Below are 19,434 nucleotides of genomic sequence, written 5' to 3'. Positions count from 1 at the left end.
TAGAGGAGCTGATCCAATGACTACTTCAGACTTGTCCGTCAAGTTTCAGGTTCTGTCACAGCAAAGCTACAGGATAAATGTTTACTTTTCAAACACAACCCTCTGCTAATCGTGAACACACACACACACACACACACACACACACACACACACACACACACACACACACAAAGACACACAGACTCCTCACGCACACACTGGAGTATTCTGAGGCTGGAGATCATGCTTGGCACATATCACTAACCAAACATTGTGTAGTGTTAATTTATCCCTGTGCCTCTCTGTCTAACTGCAGGCTTGCCCCTGAAACATAACTTCTCCCCCTCCTCTTCCTACTAGTTCCAAGCACAAACGTTGTCATTCACGTGAAGCTGCCGGGCCAACTCTATCCTGACCCATGGGCACCCTTTGGTTGCCCCTTTCCCTATCCGACTCTGCTACACCCCCCCCCCTCCTTTGCTTTCTAGATCTCACCAAAATCATTTCCTGTCCTGCTGAGATCCTGTCCATTATACTCCCGCTGGGGGTGTATTTTGCCAGTGACAGGAATATGGCATCCTCCCCTCTCTTCCATCCTTCCCTCCCTCATTTCTCAGGAACCTGCCAGCACTAAAAGCTGCAGACAGACCTGAGAGGTGCTGGCCTGAAGGGCCGACTGTGTGTAAACCCACCGACTCCACCACCCCCAGCCCTCAGCCCTCGGCCCCCACTTTGCAGTAAAATGTGATGCTTTTTTAAAGGTTCAAGGAAGGGTCTCTCTTACATTCGGCTAAAGTAAATTCCCTCAAGAGTGTTGAAAGTCAATCGGAGGGGTGGGGGCACAACTCTTGCACATCAAAGTTTTGTCTGTGATTGCTATGTTTTGCTCTCTTCCCAGTATAGACTGCTTCTCTGTGTGATTGGCATCCCTTTTTTACTCTCTCTGCTCCAAGTGTCAGTCATTTGCACAGTATTATCTGACACGAGCTGACCTTATCATTATCAACACACAGCTGGAGTATGATTTACTTCTACTAGGTTGATATAGCAGATTTTCTACTCTACTATAAGACTGCTTTGTTAAAAAGTGTACGGTATTTGTGGTCTTGCAGAAGTGCATGTACAGTATGTCAGGTTAGGCAGCTGTCTTCCTCTAACACAAGAGCAGCACAAGTAAAGGCTTGGAGTATGTTGTCTGACTGGCAGACAGACAGACTTGGCAGCCAGTCAACAGCACGACAGCCTCAAATGATCGCGCTCTGCCTTGGCCTCTCGCTGTGGCTGCAGGCCACACGCTCTGTGTAACCATGTCAACCTATCCCGTCTCCATTTCTCAAACTCTCTGCATGAATCTAATTGATTGGCTTTTTTGTTGTATTTCCTGTTTGTTTATTTTTTGTGTATTCTGTTTATGTTTTCTGTTACTTTTCTGATCTGAATCTTCTGTACAGAGTTTACTAAAAACAAAACCTTTTATGCCAATAAACCGATTTATGACTAAATGAGAAGAGTTGGACATAGGAATAAGCTATTTAACTGAAAAATCCATGTCCCACTCTTATATAAACTTTACTTGTGTCTGATTACTAGCATTCATGTAAACATGACATGAATAGTCTTTGATGCATTTTGGGTAGCAGAGTCTAAATGACAGGCAACCAAAGACAAGGCACGACCTGATCCGCTATTTGCTAGTTAGTTTTTCTGGTCATGACTGTGCCAGAATTCAGATGTAAATGTTAATAGACAATACTTTCTGTATTTTCAGGACATTGTGCACCTACATTAGCACAGCACTGAGTGCAGTCTAAAAGGGTCAGGGTTTGTTATGTTTCTCAATGAAGCAGCACTATCAGCCACATGAACTATTACTCAATTGAGAGCAAAATGCAACTAATGGAAAGCTATAACTTTCCATTAGTTGTATTTTAACATTGTCATTTGAAACTTATTCTTCGTTTGCAATCTCCCAAGACGTCCTTAATCAAGATACCCACCATAGCGCGTCCCAAACTATGTTTCACAATTGAATTCCCCACTTAAATGCAGTTGTTCCTCGGTGACCTCTGAGAAGAAGTGAGCCCCTGATAAGTCTTGCTCTGATATTGCTGTATTGATTTTTGCCTCCATACAGGCTCTGCTTGAGCCTGCTGGAGCCAACGGTTTCATTTTGCACTGCCACAATAAAAATAACAGGCCAATGAAACATCCCCCCTGAGGGTGTGGGTGGAGGGTTTTGAAATAATTTTCAGCTATGTCCCAGTTTTTAAAGGGTTGTTCCTCTGTATTGTGTTGTGGTGACACTATAGGTTGGTTATTGTTTTATGAGAAATGGAGGAACATAGGCCTGAAAAATGACTCATTTTGGCTGTCATTGTGTTGCACTGGGAGTGAGCAGGTTTGTCATCCAGCACCAATTGCCAGAACATGATCTGTATCCGTCTCCACTGCACTTTACTGCACTTGAGAAGTTTTGTTTTACTTAAACAGCAGCTCCAAACCTCAACCAAGACCCCAGAAAAGAGAATATAATTCAATACATGAAAACAAATTTATGTTTGCTCCTTGTCAGAGTTCATATCCTTGAGAACGCATTGATAGAGGAGTCTTTTGATTTAGATACCCGTTCGCCTCGGAGACATAACATATGCTTTCTCTCTCTCTCTCACTGTCTCTCTCCCTGTCTCGCTCACACTCTCTCTGGCTCTCTGTGGGACAGAATTGAGTTATCTTTGGCCCTGAGAGTAAGTTATTACAGTGGGCTTAGGGTGAAACAGAGATGAAGATAACTAGGGGGAAATCCAATTACCTTTTAGGGTTCTCTATCTAATAGGATCCTTAATGTGAAGGAGATCTGCAGATCGGATGCTGCTGCCCAGCACAGCAAATGATAGACTCTGATATCTTCTAGAGGAGCAGGAAGGAGTGGGAGCCCCAGAGATAGAAAGGAGGCGAGAGAAATCGAACTCCCTCTTTTTATGGGGCTGTTCATTAGGAATGAAATGTGGTGGGCTCAGGGGCACAAGGGCAGATAAGAAGGTCCAGATAGGGAAGGGTGAGCAAGACCCAAGTCATTTCTATTCTTTCTTACCCATCCCTTCTGCTCAGTCTTTTTTTTTCTTTTTTTTATATACCCCCTTGATTCATCCTCTGCTGTTATATGGAGTAATTGAATTGACTGTCTGAGAGATTCTGTGAAAGCCAGACGATAGCGGCTAATTAGTGCTTGGCGTCATTGTCTTCTCTGTGCTGAGCTTGTAAAACGATCCGGCCTCTCTCCCCACGTTAATGACATTAACATTGAGCTGATGCTCATTATGTTCTATTATCATAGCACCGGTCTCTGGAAACTTGTGCATCACAGACAATCTCAGAGAGCTGCTCATCTCACAGAGAGCCTGGGCAGGGAGGTTAGGTCAGCTTTGCAATTTAGACATAATACATCAGGCAGATCTGTTCACTGATCACACAGAAAGCTGTTTAAGAGAATTTTATTGTTAATCCAAATGCAGCCTGCTAAACAAAGGTTATTTGAACACACACACACACACACACACACACACACACACACACACACACACACACACACACACAGCTCAAAAAGGCTTTTCACACCACATCATTCCCAGCACTCGGACTGATAGCTGCCACCGACTGTAGCTTGCTGTCATGTAGTTGTGGCAACTATAATGTAGTTTGTCAGCAGGGCTGGATGCCCGGGCATCTCATTATGGACAAATCTGCTGTCAAGAGAATGAGAGAGAAAAAACAGGAAGATGTCTACATTCGAGATGACTTGTGGCACAGCCACCACGATACAGCTTCTTTCTCAAAAAAGCAAACTTGAGTGAGAAATTTCACATAGTGGCAAGACACACACTCGCTGTGTTTTGGTTTTACTCTCTGTCCATCGTTGGTAAACGCTTTTTTTTTTTTTTTTTTTTTTTTTTTTTTTTTACTGTGCAACATAGATTGTTTCACTCAAGACACCAGGAGAAAGAAAGGGAGAGGTGGGGTACAGGGGATGGTTGGTGAACAGTAAGCTCAGTCCCGCTGTCCTGTCAGCGTAATGAAGTCCCCAGGTACCTCCTCTGCAGCTCCCATCATTATGTGTTACCAGCTAACACCGAAATACGACTTTACTCCACAGTTTCCCTTTGTTTCAGTCTGACACTTAGTCTCTTTAGTCACCAGGAGATTGTTCTCTTGATTCTTTTTTTATTCTGTTTGAGCAGCTGAAGGTGAGCTCGATCCTCTGAACAAAAGTTTGCACATTACACAGATTTTCTTGCTTAAGCAAATGACAGGTATCTCAGTTCGTTGTGTGTTATGAGGAGAACTTTATTTTATTTAGGAGAAAATGAAGTCTGTTTTCTGCTTAAATTTCACATTGTTGATTCCACATTCAGTCTGAGTCTGGTGGAAACGCCCTGCATTCATGATTTGAGGCAACAGCCAATCCAGAGGACATGTATTTTTCATCTGGTCCCGTCCTTCTTTCATTTGACTATTTTTCACCCCCAGACGACAGTTTAACACGTATGATTTTTCACGTGGCATGACCTTGAAGCAGAGCTGGAGTCATCCTGCAAAGATGGCAGCAACACAGACTGATGTGGCGAGAGGAGGGCGCAGTTCTGCAGAGACAAGAGATTTCGCGGTAGAAGAGATGAAGAGGCTGCCACCCGAGCATGGTGACCAGTCCATTAAAGATCAGCCACAGACAGTGTGAGGGGAGGAGCAGGGAGGAGGAGGAGGAGGAGGAGAGATACTTTGATAAGTGTTGCGCCTGTGTTAACCTTGATGGCCACGAGCAATGGGCTGATGCCAGCAGCAGGGATCTGTTTCAACTGGATTAGATTTTTTTTTTTTTTTTTTTTTTTCCCTCCGGTGCTCGAAGAGCAGGAAAAAAAAAAAATCAATACTTGGGAGCACGGCATGACAGGAGCATCATTTCAGAATTGAAGTGGCTGTCAGGCATTGTCATTTGGTGACTTTTGTTCGCCATTGTACTTTTAAGCCCTCATTTTTCTCCCCCTCCTCTTCCTTTCACTCGTTTCTTTCCGAGCCCATTGTCTGAATTCCCCTGGTGACATTTTATGTTGCAATTTGAAAACTCGAGGGCAAGAGATCAAGTGCAAGAGAATCTCTTTGAAACCAATTGGCGGACTGGTTCGGCATCTACTTTTGTTTAGTGACCCCCATCCTCCTTTCTCATTTCATCCTCTTGTCTCCCTAGACCTCCAATGTATTTCAGGAGGAATTTATTTGTAGTGTATTTGCATTCTTTGATACCAGACAAGGACAAGCCTGATGTCTCGCCTTCCTCTGGACAGTTTTTCTGCCCGTTTGTAAATGAAACCCTCTGGGAGTGCTTGTCGACGGATGTGAGAAATTGGAGATTCTCTCAGAGCGATAGCCTAGCCTTGGAGAGTGTGTAGCCCTGATGTGCCACCAGTGTCAAGAGATTGCAAATCAAGCGCTTTAATAACATCTCTGCTGGTTTTGTTTTTACCTCCTGTTCTCCGACAGAACCGTGAGACCCTGGTTTTGTCAGTCGGCATGTTGAAGGCTCGCTGTGGCAAGCCACCACCACCAGACCTTTCTCTGTCACTCTAATTGATAAACATAGGGCTGATTTCTTGTAATGAGCCTCCATTCTCCAGCCTATTACACTGGTTAACCCTCTCAACCCACAGAGGGGGGGGGGGGGGGGACGGGGGGAGTCGAGGCATCATCTGACAACAACTACAGCATTTAGATAAGGCTGACATTGGTACAACAACACTGTGAAACTCCTCTTCTCCTCTCTTCCCTGCTTATTATTTGTAGAATCAGCGTGAGCGAGCTGCAGCGATGACCACAACAACAGTTTCTAACAACAGCGTGCGTGCGTGCGTGCGTGCGTGTGTGCGTGTTATTCTCTGGTTCAAAATAAAGTTCAGAGATGTGATTAAAATTCATGTGTTTAAACTCTGTGGTCTGTAGGTGTGTGTTGCCATTATGTGACTTTTAGAGATGATTACTGTTCTTTCCACTCCCCCTTTCACTCCTCTTGCACAGCCCATTTCCTCTCCAAACTCCAACACACATCCATATTTATTTATTTGAACTCTGGATGAATTGCGGGAGACACGACTCAGTGTAATTGACTCGATTAATGCCAGCCATTATCATTTCGTCTTCAGCAAGCTGTCTCCTCCAGCAGAGCAGGCACCCACGCCGGCCGACCCTGTCAGCCAGGCCATGTAATGGAAGGTGCTGCCCATGATTACAGTGTCGCAAGTCATAATGGTCTCACGGCCAGCAAGTTGTGCCCTGGTGGCTGTCTGGATAGGAAGCTAACGGAGCCATATCTTTTCCTCAGCTGCACTCGTTTAACTTGGTAAATGGAAGTGCTTAGATGTGAGCGTGTCCTTTTTATGGTTGTTTCCTTGTCAAAATATGCACACCAACTGCTTCAGTCACTCCAAAGGAAGCATGTTCCTATTTGCGAAAAGGGAGCAGATACTTTTAATTGACTTCTTATGTTACCTCAGCATTCTTTGAAAAGAATGAAAGAACAGTTTGTTTGAAAATATCCCAAATGCCCCTTTTTAGTTTCTGTCCTTTATCCTGTCAGTGGACGTGGATGGAAGCGAATGCGGGATGGTGCCAGGTGGGGAGATTTAGTTTATTCGCTTTAACCTTCATAATAACATAACATAATAAGTCCTTCATAATACCGGTGCATATTCTCTGACTTCACATCAATGGAATGACCCCCAGAATTAACAGTGACTTGTCTTTTCCACTTACAAGCAAACCCAACTCTAGGTTTTAATGGCTCTACTTATGTGTTCAGCTTTTTTGGTTGTTATTTTAGGGGTGAGTCTGTGAATTTGGCTTTTTCTTCCGTAGTCGACTTTGGCTTTGGATATGAGAAAAGCCCATTACAACATGGAGGGTTTGGGTGTTTGGGCAGGCTCAACACACAGGTGATGAAGTGTTTGTTTATGGTTATGAGTGTGAACCCAGCACTGTTGATTAGTCCTTCAGACTTCACATGTCTCAGACAGGGGCAGATGGAAATGGACTCTTTATAGGTCCGGCTACTTATATCTGTTTAAAGGATGGAAATCCACATAAGCATTTATTTCGAGGGAAGGGATCATTCTTATCATCGTGTATAAAATTTGTAAAGTTTGGAAAGTGTTTTTCTGCCAGTATATCATACTTATATTTTTTTTCCTCTGTAAATTTTTGATATTAAGCACAGCTAGAATTGTTGGACTTAATATGTCGTGCTCTGAGTCATTTCCTTTGGTCCAGCTTTCCTCTGTGTCCCACTCCTGCTTGCCTTTACCTTCACTGATCAAGATTAATGGGCATGCAACACACACACACACACACACACACACACACACGAAGGTTTAAAATCTGAAACATTTAGCCAGCGATCCCTCTTCCATACTCCCTTTACTTTGCTGTTTCCCAGGTCATTGTGCTGGAAGGTCAAGGCCCACTTTAATGCCACACAAAGAGACACAGATTGATAATTAAGGCCCAGCAGCCTGCGGAAAAAGCCCCTCTAATGTGATTTATACCTATAGATTTTCTGTCAGATATGAAATGTTGTCGTTCAAATTGAACAGGAGGACCCATTATAAAGCGCTTTCCTGGTAACTTTGGGAAAACAGGTTGCATTTGTTCAGCCATGCATCTGGGTTAATACTCACAGTGTGACTGCTGTACCAATGGGTTGGATTAAAATTAATTTGATAAGGACCGAAATGTACAACCAATGCAGCATTAATAATTGAATGTATTTCATTCTTAATACTGCCATTTGCTTTAGTAGCTGTACTCGGAGCACGCAGAAGAAAAAAACAAGTGCACCGTGATGATGTGTATGTGTAGATGCTCTATACATAGCCCATGTTTTTATCTCTGTCCCTTTCCTTATGCTCACCTTCAATAAGAATATCACTTTGAACACAGTCCTATCAAAGGAAGCCATGAGCGCAACACCAGTTTGGAATTGAAATTGGTTGTGAAATATAGATTGGAAATCAAAACACTGTCTCAAATTATTGCTGTTATTTTCAGAAGGTGTTTTTACTTTTGCCATCGCTGCAGAGTTCAAAGGCTCATTCTGATAACAAATTCTGACAGAGAAAAATGTCCTCCCTGTGCATTGTGGGTATTGTGTTATTTGGTGCGCTGGAGGGCATTAGTAAATACATGTCCACTGTTATTAATCAACGTGACAAGAGGACAGAAATGACCCTATGCTTTTCATTTGGTTCTACTCAGAGTAGAGTTTCTATACATGAAAACACTGTGTGCTAGTGTCTGTACTGTTTCCTCCTATAGACTGGTTTTGGCCCCATGTGTTAGTTGCAAGATATTAATACATCTATATGCTATTTAATTCAGTTTCTTGACACATTTGTATATTGTTTTGCAATGATACCTTCACTTGCAGAATGTATAATGCATATTTTATCTCTCCCTTGCAGTCTAACAGTGCTCAGTACGCAGCAGAGAAGCGAGATGAGGAGAAAATGTGTGACCACCTTATTCGAGCCGCCAAGTACCGCGACCATGTGACAGCCACACAGCTCATCCAGAAGATAGTCAACATCCTGACTGACAAACATGGAGCCTGGGGAAACTCCTCCATAAGGTAAAAAAACAAAAGATGTGTCTAAAAATTAGAGTAAAAAGCAAGAGCAAAATTTATTCAAGAGATTTCCTTGTAAAATATTTTAAAATTTATCATAATGGAAGGAAAAAAAAAAAACAGTTTAGGTTTGTTTTTTTTTTGTTTTTTTTTAGCTCTGTCACAGTGCCTCACACACACATACACATAATGCATTTTACATCATGTACATGTTTAATCCATTCTTTATACATGGCGTTTACTTGGGTCTATATAGAAAAGCCTTTTAATCAAGAGGATACACCTGTTCTGTTTTTTTTTTTGTTTTTTTTTAATGAACAGTGTAATTTTCTCTACCTTGAAAATTATTCAAACCAATGTAATGGTTTTAATCTCATCATAATCTTTCTCATCCCCCAATACTCATGACTTTGATTAAATTAGATTTGCAAAGGTGAAAATGTCAGCTGTGGGTTGAATGATGCATTGACTCGGGAGAGAGATGAAAGCCATTTAAACAGCTCGGCTCCCATTAGGAAGAGAGGGAACCTTATCCTCTGTGTTTGTTTCGCCAAATAGGCAGCAGAATCCAATGGAGCTATTCCCTAATGATGGCTGTTTGTGCAGGTAGTGTGTAATAGTGAGCCGGAGAGACGGCCGCTGGCTCACGCTTGTTAGACTGAACCGACTCCCTGGAGACTCGTCTGGCGAGGGTTAGTTTGTTATTGGATCAGGACTCTATCTCTGGCTGCCTTTGTTTTCTTTCTCTAGTTTGTTCTCTTATATCAGGATGTGGTGTATTATTTGTCATATTTTTCTTTCCTTGATCCCATCTCCCTCCCACCTTCCTCTCCTCCTTCCCTCTCTTTCTTTCTATTACTCTCCATGTGTACTCACACGAGGCTGTGCTATTTACTATGGAGATTGTGTTCTACGAGCTCTGGCCAGAAAAGTCCCCCCATTACTGGTCCTTTATGCTGTTGTGCTATTGATGGTTTTCCTAATGGCTGCCGATGGGCGCAGGGAGCCGTTGGCACTGGGCCTTGGAGTGCAGCGCTCTTTTAATAAATCACAATCAGTCCTGTGCCATTACATCAATATTTTTGGTCAATTACTGTGAAGGTCAGGTGGTGCAGCTTCGCACCAGAGCCCGTGGTATGCGGGCATAGGAGAAACATCTGGTGCTGCAAACCCCAGAAAAAGAACAATTAAAAGGAAAAGATGGACACAGGAAAAAAAAAACAAAACTCCCATGCACACCTGCATACCTGCAGGCGTAGCAATATAAGAGCTGTTCTTTCCCTCATTCCCCTCATACACAAACCGTGTGGTGAAGCAACATCCCTGTCTGTAAATAAGAACGGGAGGGGAAGGACAGACACACAATGAAACCCACAAGCTTTTTCCAGCTGTGAAAATGAAATCCAGGAGCACAAAGACAATACACAGCTATGATTACGACCTTTTGTTGCTAGGGTGTAAAAATCCAAGCCTGCCTGCTCACATGCCATAAAAACGTATTCCCCAAAGTTTCCATTCAATAAAGAGTCTGAAAATGAAAATATTATTTTCTCACAAGCTGATGGGAATTGTTGTTTCCTCACGGCAGGCATCTAATATCTTCTGACATAGTGTGACCTGCCTGAATGCAATTTGTGTCTTAATATCCAGCTTACAGCGGCCCTGGCCTCTGGAGGAAAGAGGTGTTAGATGATTTTCTCTTTTCCATTCCCGCGCTTTGTCTTTTTCGTCTGTGGTTCTCTCTCTCTCTCTCTCTTTCTCTTCATCACAACACACAATTTCTTTTCTCTTTGTCCCTCACTTTGTGTCCTTTGCTTTTTCTTGTTTCACTATCTACTTCAGTTGTAACACAGAGTGTCCAGAGAGGATTCCTTCCACCAGACAAAGGCAGTATCTATCTGTCATCTAGTGTCAAGTCATAGACAGATCCACAGCCAGACAGATAGGGCGACTACCTGTCCATCCATACATTTCTGTCCCAGTGCCTTGAGACTCAGGTGTACAACATGTCAGCCTGCTGTCTTTTTAAGAGGGAGGGAAAAAGTAAATGAACAGGTAGCAAGATGGCCACAAATGAAACAACTGGCAGATGTCATTTTTTTTCTCTCCACATCTCTCTAGTCCCCCCCCACCCCTTCCTTTGAGCTTGGGTCCACTGAGCATCCAGACTGCTGTGGTGTTTATTTGGGTCAGGAATCATCTTTCATGTATATGACACCTAGACAAAGTCGACGGACAGAGAGGGGAGATGAGGGCAGATGATGGAGAACGCCAGCTCACAGTCTCTGGGGACATGCACTACTCTTCTCTTTTTCCCCTCTCATACCTTCTCTTTATTGCATTCTAATAGGCTGACTAATGTACCATGGAAATTCACTCTGGATGCAGGAAGCGGGGAAAGTAAAAGGAAGGTGACTGCAGCTGAAAATGGTTGGAGTGTGATGGGGAAGCAATGTGCACACTTTTTTTTTATCCAGAGCTGTTGTTGACAACCTACTGATGTAAGCTGGTCTGTTTGAGGCAAATGGAAGTATTCTTCAAGATGCAGAGATTTGGGTTTACTCCCTGGCATTTGCTGCTCTCATACTTTGTCTTCCTCTTTTCTTTTAAGGCTGCATCAGCATCCTTTTTTATTCCCAGTTTACTCTAACAATCCTCACCTACAGCTAGCCCCCCAAAATATACACACCCCGAGCACCAACTCCTCTCCCTCTGCTCCTCCTCCCTCATATAAGCAGCTCATTTTCTGCAGCACCAGTGCTCTAATGGACGCCCTTAGGCTAGAGGCTTCCCAGCCAAGGGACATCCATCTTTTGGCACGTCAAACTCCCGCCCGGCAAAAAATCTTTGTGATGTGCACTCCAATTTTTCTTCAGTAAATCAAATCTTCCTTCCTTCAGAAAGACGAATGCTTTAGGGTTGGAGCGTTATAGAGAAAATCAATGCCGGCAAAATTGAAACAGTATGCCCCCGTATTGATCGGCCTTGTGAGATCGAAAACGAACAGCTTTGTAACTGTTCCTCTGGACAGTTAGCTGACCTGTAATGGACAAACTATTGATATTAGCATTACTATTTTATCCTGTGCTATGTCATTTCACCAGTGCACTATTGAGGGAAAGAAGCCGGAGCAGAACATTCACAGTTTGTCCCAGAAAAGGATTTTTTTTTCCTCCTATCCACTAATAATACAGCAGAGGACACTGAATGGTGTCTACACAAAATACCAAGGATGGTTTTGTCTTACCACATGATTTAATTTTTTTTCCATTTTTTTGTTAGGTTCTGTTTTTTTAACAAAAAAGATGTGAAAAATACAGGGCACAGTTTCACAGAGCTGAACATGCATGTAACAGAAAAGCAGAAAATCCTCACATTTGAAAACCTAGAACTAGTGAAGGTTTGGTCATTTTTCCTGATAATGGCTCAAAGAGCGAATGCATTTTCAAAATTGTTGTTAGTTTTATTTTCTGTTGATTGAATAATGGATTGATCAACTAATTGTTTCAGCTCTGCAGCATTAGTATGTGATGCATCACCAGAGTGAAGACAGAGCAAATAGTGTATATGTATTTTTCATGAGCTACTCTCTCCTGAGTATGCCAGTACTTACCTGTGCTTCCTGTTTGGGCTGCAACTAATGATTGTTTTCATTTTCAATTAATCTCTTGATTATTTTTGCAGTTAGTTATCATTTAGTTGTTTTGCAAATGGTGAAAAATGCCTGTCACAATTGCCACAACCTCCAGATTTCTTGTTTTGTCTGACCAGTAGTACAACGCCAAAGACAAAAAATTTACAGTGATATGAAGCACACATTGGAAAACCTGGAGTGAATAATCAATTTTCAGTTTGTTTCGTTTGTTGTTAAAGCCCCTGACAACTGGATTTCAAATGTTAAGTATTTCTGTATAAAATTAAATATTCATGGTTAATGAGATAGAACTATCATAATTTAGATTGAAAACATGCTTACAATAGATATTGTTTATACGGAGTTTAAAACTCAAAATCTCAGTTTAATCAAGACTGTCTGGGTGTGGTGTGATGGGATTCTTTTGGCATAGGCATCTCCCTGGCAACACAAACAAGCAACCTCCCAACTGTCATCATATACAAATATGGCTAAATCCTGACTGGTACAGAAATATGTGACATCACCTTTTTCCAACCTTGCTCCACCTTCTTCAAACGACTGAGCAGACCACAGACAAAAACACAAACATAGGAATCTCAATCTTTGCCACAGTTTTTATGCTAATGTAGGACAGCATCACACATATTGAGAAGTTAATTTTAGGGAACAGGTTTTTCTGGGCCATTAATTAATTTTTCCTTGAACGATCAGATCAACTTGCAAGAGTCCCGCCCGTTGTCCCTTAGCCATGACAGGCCTTGTTGGTTTTATCCCTCTCATTGAGCCTCCTCTTCAATTGATAATGCTCTGAACATACCATTGAGCTGGGCCACAGTGAGGATACTCATGTCCACATAGTATTTTCTTTAAATAAGTGATTGCATGAGAAGCTGCGGCAGCCAGATTCATTTCTACTTGTATACTTTCATTCCAGACTTAAATCACAATTATGATACATAATACTGAATGTAATGCATTCGTTAAAGGCGAGGTCTGCACAGTGTCTGCGCTGCCTTGCGTGCATGTTTTATGGACACACTGTACATTACGGCTGCGCTGGTGCTGTGCACGCAGAGCTGAAAAAGGAAATGGGACTCCAGCACGTCAGTGGAGAATATAACCATAGGAAACAAGAACATAACTGTTTAGAATACACTGGCTCTCGGAAATGCATGACACAAGAGGGCCAGGAAGACAGAACAGAGAGAGGGCGAGGGGGGTGAGAGATAGATATTTGTCACTGAGGCATCAAAAGCTGAGATGCATACAAAGACAAGACGGGGACATTTTTCCCTCTAGCTACACTATATACTAAGCCATACTGATGAGTGATTATGAAAATCTGTATGTAAAAGGCTGAGAGTGTGTCTTGTTTGCTGTATGGAAAATGCTGCAGCTGGTGACTTATCTGACTATCAGATTGCCTTTGTTGTATTTGGGAATAGAATAAACACTGTAGATCCCCAGACTTTCTTGATTCTGATTTGTACTGATTCACAGATTTTTTAGTTTGTTATTTCTGCCCTGTATATTTTTACAAAGCAACTTAATATTATCTGTGCTCTAATCTTTAAGATTTATCTAATCCCTTTCCAGTTTTTAGTAAAATATTACAACGAAATGAAATCAGGATGGTTAAGTTGCATCCACAGTAGATAAACTTTGGGCTGAGTCTTTCTTTACACTGGAAAAAGTCCATTACTTTTGCACTGTACTTAACTGGTCATTTTAACCGGTAATGGCTTCTGGTTTGCTTATAAATACTTGCAGTCTAAACACAAACATGACCCGCTGTGCTGAGCAGTGGCAGCTGTGGCAGACTGCAGCTCCTGTCTCATCTAAGGCAGAGACAGTTGTTTCCTTTAGATCCATGTCCCGGCTACTTCAAAACCAATTATCCGGGACTCGAGTTGTGATCATCCATCTGACTTGATACTGTCATAAACATATAGCATAAACATACAGTATAAAGAAATGCAAGCCTGCCTTCAGTTATGTTCATCTTTGTAAACGAGACGCTCAGTATCATGCAGGGATCTCCAGCACCAAAGCCCTTAAACGGGGTTTAATGTGAAACCCTCCACCTCATTAATCATGCACAGTGACATGTGTCTGAGACAGAAAAGTTGTGACGGGGACAAAAAGGATGTTCCTTAAATCTCTGGGGAGACTGTTCAAGTTTGACCGACGCGCGTTCCATCAGTTCCATAAAATAACGTGCCACAAAGGCCCTACCGTGCAGTCTGGCTCATGGATATGAATAAGAATATAGCCTTAATGATAACATTTACTTCAACTATATATACAGTACAGTGGCTGGGGCTGTAAGGAATAGTAACAAAGTGTCATGGTGGAACATATTAACAGCTGATGATGTCCATATGTTAGCATGGTTAAGTGTTGCCGTGTAGACTGAGACTCAAAAAGAATTACAGTCAGTGGGTCCTTTTAAAATGACAAAAAAGGCAAGTGGGGAAATGAAAGCTGTGATTGTGGAAATTTTTCTTTTACAAGAATGCAGTGGTTTACAATGTTTTGTTTTACCAGCCCTTATCAGATGAGCTCGAGTACACCCTCATTCATACCACCAGTCATGTTCTAAATAAGTTCATTTAATTGGCTATCGCAATTAATTATATAAAAGTTGATCTTGTTAAAATACATACAATACAATATATAATTGTATTTGCACTTCTACTACTTGGATTTTCAGTAGGTGGATATTTCAACCAGTTATCTAATGTTTCTCTTTGACTTTAAGGAGTGTTCTATGTAGTGAGCCTATGATAACTGGTAGATTACTGGCTATTCCGACAACAAATATACAGAAGATCAGACTCGCACCTTTTTGCAATCCTATTTGTGTGTTTATTTTCGTACTAAACACAAATATGTGAATATATATTTTAACCAAGTCATAATTCTTTTTCTATTAAGCAGAGCTACTTCACAAACTTTCCACGTACACCCTGGCAACTGCAGAAATACCGTTTGGGGCTCAAGGGGTATTTTTGTTCCTGGGAATCACTGAGTTAAAGTTCTGACTATATAACGTATATATGTCACCTAAACCGGAGGTGAGAATGGACAGCGGGTTTTCAGTTTAACCAATTTACCGTAACCCATTTACGCTGTTAGGATCCCCTTCTTCGTTTTTACCCCATCAGTATTGTCCGTCCTTTTCCCAGCAGCTCAGAAATGTAATGGAATCCTTGTTATGAAGTATGAATGAAGGCGGCCATCCCAGAAAGACCAATTACACCATCCTGCCTCGCTGCTCACAGCTCAGTGTGACTCTGTAGCAACTCTCAGATTTATGAGTTTCATATACCCTTAAGAAAGTATATGGCCTTGGTGGAGCAAGGTCATGATAAAAGGGTGCTGATCAATATCTGAATGAAAAGCCATTTGGGAAGTTTTTAGGGCTTTTTTTCCTCCTTTCTCCCTGGATGCAATATCTGCAGAGTATCGATTGTCCGGGGCCAGTAGTTAGTCAAAGGGTATCTCCTTTGACTAACCCCTTTGCAGCGTGTCAGCCCCCCCTCTTCCTCGTGATAGATTGGTATGCTTCTAGCCGCTGTAATTACACCATAGGACCAGTGGGCCATTTATTTTGCTACTTTCACCATTTGCCAAAAAATCGCCTTTATCTTTAGAATCCAGCACTTTCTTGTGCAACTAAAGCAGGAAAAAGGACACATAAAACACAGATGCTCCCCGGTATAGAGGGTGGAAGACTGAGGATCATCCTTTACTCATAGATCTTCACCTTTTATTCTTGCTGTAGATTTACTTTACACCCCGCCCCACCCCCCCACCCCCCCATTCCTGTGTATGAGGTTAAGTTTAGCGCCACCCTTAATAATTGCTATTGATAATATAGAAAGAGGGAAATTCTATTACAACAGTTGAGACTCGCCATTAGCTGCAGATTAGCTTATTTAGTAGAGGAAATATTTTGACTAATAGAAAATAGAAATAAAAGGAAAATGTAGACTTAAGTCTTCATACACAAACCAGTACAACAGCTCTGCCATAAACTCTATACATTTATGAAATTGATCATTTCTGTTGACATTGTCGGAAATATGTAGATTGAAGAGAGGTGCTTATAATTCTCTGTCCTCCATATTTATAGATGTGAGGGACACATAATTGAATTAAGACCTATAACAGTGCAAAAAAAAAAGGCCAATTTTTTGGGCTGAAAATTTGCATTGGATTGCACTATTATATAGGTTTACTTAATGAAGTGGCTGCTGTGTGTATCATGGGCTATTTCTATAGAAAGTTTAATTTTACTGCAAGCATTATGAAACAAACAGTATTAACAAGCCAGAAATTTGACACTGTGGTGCAGCATAATTACATTCAGATTTTCATACGGGATGAAGCTGTATGAAACTGTACAAACTATATTTATATAAACTTATATAAAACATTTAAGAAAGAGGACTTTATCTATGTGGAATGCTACTGTTGTCACCGCTATTGTGTTATTTTTTTTTTTGTTTAAGATCATATTCTCAAATGAAGCTCGCATAAACTCGCATAACATTATAGTTAGTTAGATTTCTGTTTACATGATCGTCTCAATCACCTTGCAGTGGAATTGCTGCACTTGACACAGACGCACATGCACTGTGCTATAAGTGCTGCATAATGGGCACGGCGTTATGATGGAGAGAGGGGAGGAGGTGCTCCTGAACAGCAGACAGCTTTGCTAGATGAGATTGCCGAGCCTCGCAGTCCTGCATCACACTGAGGCAGGACACACTCGCATACAGACGTGACTGATTTGTTTAATAAAGTAGTCGAGAGCTAACAAGCAACATTGGTTTCATTTTTTTAAATTTTGTGTAGTTTCATAAATGAAACTGAAATTTGTGATGGCTGGATTTTTCAAAATTGTATATTTCAAAATCTGTGCTTTTTTTTTCTTTTTTTTTTTTTACAAAGCGTTTTACTATGAGGCTCCTTTGGCTGTTTCGGCATTTTAGATGTAACGTTAAACATGATCCCATATCTGTGTTTAGAAATGTGGACTTTTGGACTGAAAAAAAAAAAAAACCTGACCTTGAGCTTCTGAACTGTGTTTTTCTTTTGGAGTGTGTAAGAAATGTGGGTACGAGTTGAGATTTGTCATACCATTCAAGATCAGCTCTGAAAGCTAGAGGTCAGAAGATTATTACAATGGGCCAGTAATGGCAGAATTATGCAACTCCGGTCCAGTGGATGCCCTCATTACCTCGCAGTAGTGGTGATAAATGGCCTTAAATGCATGTTGTCAAAATCACAGGAAAAATGTGGCTCTTCATCAAAAATACAGATGGTACCACTTCAGTGCTGTAGCCGTGGAAGTCTGTATATACTATTTATTATGTCTTTGATGCTTAGATAATATTCATGAGGCAAACACTGACGCTATTTTAACATTAAAGAATGAAAACATTTTTCATTTCAATGGAAATAGCTTTTCACAACGTGTTAAACATTCCTGTCCTTTGGTCAATATTTACCACCTTACTAAGCAACGCTTTTACCTCCCGTGAAATCTGATATAATCAGTGTGTAATGTTCTGGCTTTTTGTTGGTGAATTTACACTGAGTGTAATTGCTGCTAATTGGAAGCTGCACACTAAGCTGCTGGTAATTAGGGCTCAATTTGCATTATTTCATTTGGCTGCACTGCATTGTGGGGAGTCTGAAGCCTTTTGCCTCCCACCCATGGGAGCACTTTGATCCTCACAAGCCGGTGATGTTGCAGAGCTGCAATATCACTCCCTCTTTTTTTCAGATCGCTTTTTGAAAGCTCTTGGATAAATTGGAGTTAATTGGGAGGAGTGGTAGGTGCTTATGTTGTCTTGGTAATGAGAGAGTGAGCTCTTCTGTATGTTAGCAGCAAATTCAGTGAAAAGGGAGTTAACAAGAGACTGTTGAAAACAAAAGATGTATATGTACATGGACTTTGTTTCAGTGTGAGTGAATATCTTTAGCTCATGTGTCAGCCGAGATTTACATTTTTACTCTTTCATTAAATATGTTTTCATACATTTTTCATCACAGATCTGATCACTCATCGCAGCATATTTAAATTCATATGAAAATAGACAAATTAAATGACTTGAACCTGTGATTAATGATGAGGATGGGTAAAATTACACATGGACTGTCATTTCAGAGTATAAGATGGAAATGTTGGCGGGTCTGTGACCCTAACATTACCTCGGGTAAATCTTGTAAACAACATTAGCTGAGGTGAATTAACATACACACATGTAGATGGTCTCATGTACACCTCATTGGAGAGGGAAGGATAAGCATTAATGCACATATAGAAAATCACTTCGGCAAGACTTAATCACGCCAAACAATTTCAGTGGGAAGGTATTTGGTCCTGTTTCATTTTAATTTGAGTCTTGAGATGCCATCGGAGCGATCACTGCCACCGTTTGACAAAGAGCCAGTGCTCCAGCAACCAGTCCTCAACATGACAAATCCTCAATCTATTCCTGCGCTCCCGTTTCTTCTAAACACATGGTTTATGCAAATCAAAGCAAAATGATCCTGGGGATAGCAGCAATGTTTGAGCAATTTGAGGACTGCCAATAGGAACTGGCATTAATATAAAATAAGCAAGGGGAGAAATCTGTTCTGCATATGCAGGTCTCATTGACTATACCCAAGTTAATTTAGCAGAAAGGTTATGAATGACTGTTTGTGCCAAAGTGCAGTCGCTTGTAGTGATATATGAAAGCATATTCACTCTGCATGTCCTGCTTGCTATGATAAAGGTCATGTTATCATTTACATAATATCAAATGCTTTGAAGATAAACCCATGCAAAACCGTAGCATTTTCTTTACCTCTCCATATTCACCAAGAGTCATTTCAAGCTTTCTCAAGAAGCTGAATTCAAATGAAATAATGTAAGATAATTTTTTTTTCCACTCCTAATATAAAATATATGCTGGTGTAAAAACAAATAGAAACTTTTAAAGACAGAAAACAGTGAGGAAACCGTGATGCATTTGTCTCTGGACAATCCTGTCTGATTGGATGTTGATGGATGACAATCATTTGTCCTTGTCAGCAAATGAACAATCGTTACCATTCCAACAGCGGTGCTATCAAACTTTCAGGGCCAGCAGAG

General features: G+C 41.2%; 1 protein-coding gene across 4 annotated transcripts in view; it reads left to right on the top strand.

Annotated features, from left to right (window-relative positions):
- The window catches only part of lrba (LPS responsive beige-like anchor protein), a 196,000-nt gene that overhangs the window by 79,444 nt on the left and 97,122 nt on the right, over positions 1-19,434 (top strand). For all 4 annotated transcript variants that reach the window (XM_056371486.1, XM_056371485.1, XM_056371484.1 and 1 more), the window contains one exon: positions 8,481-8,647. In XM_056371486.1, the coding sequence (XP_056227461.1) occupies positions 8,481-8,647 (167 nt within the window). The remainder of the gene's footprint in view (positions 1-8,480; positions 8,648-19,434) is intronic.

The sequence above is a fragment of the Seriola aureovittata genome, chromosome 3 (assembly GCF_021018895.1).
Source record: "Seriola aureovittata isolate HTS-2021-v1 ecotype China chromosome 3, ASM2101889v1, whole genome shotgun sequence".
Classification (NCBI taxonomy): Eukaryota; Metazoa; Chordata; class Actinopteri; order Carangiformes; family Carangidae; genus Seriola; species Seriola aureovittata.
The sequence above is the reverse complement of the archived record's forward strand: the minus strand, read 5'-3'. Positions and strand labels throughout refer to the sequence as shown.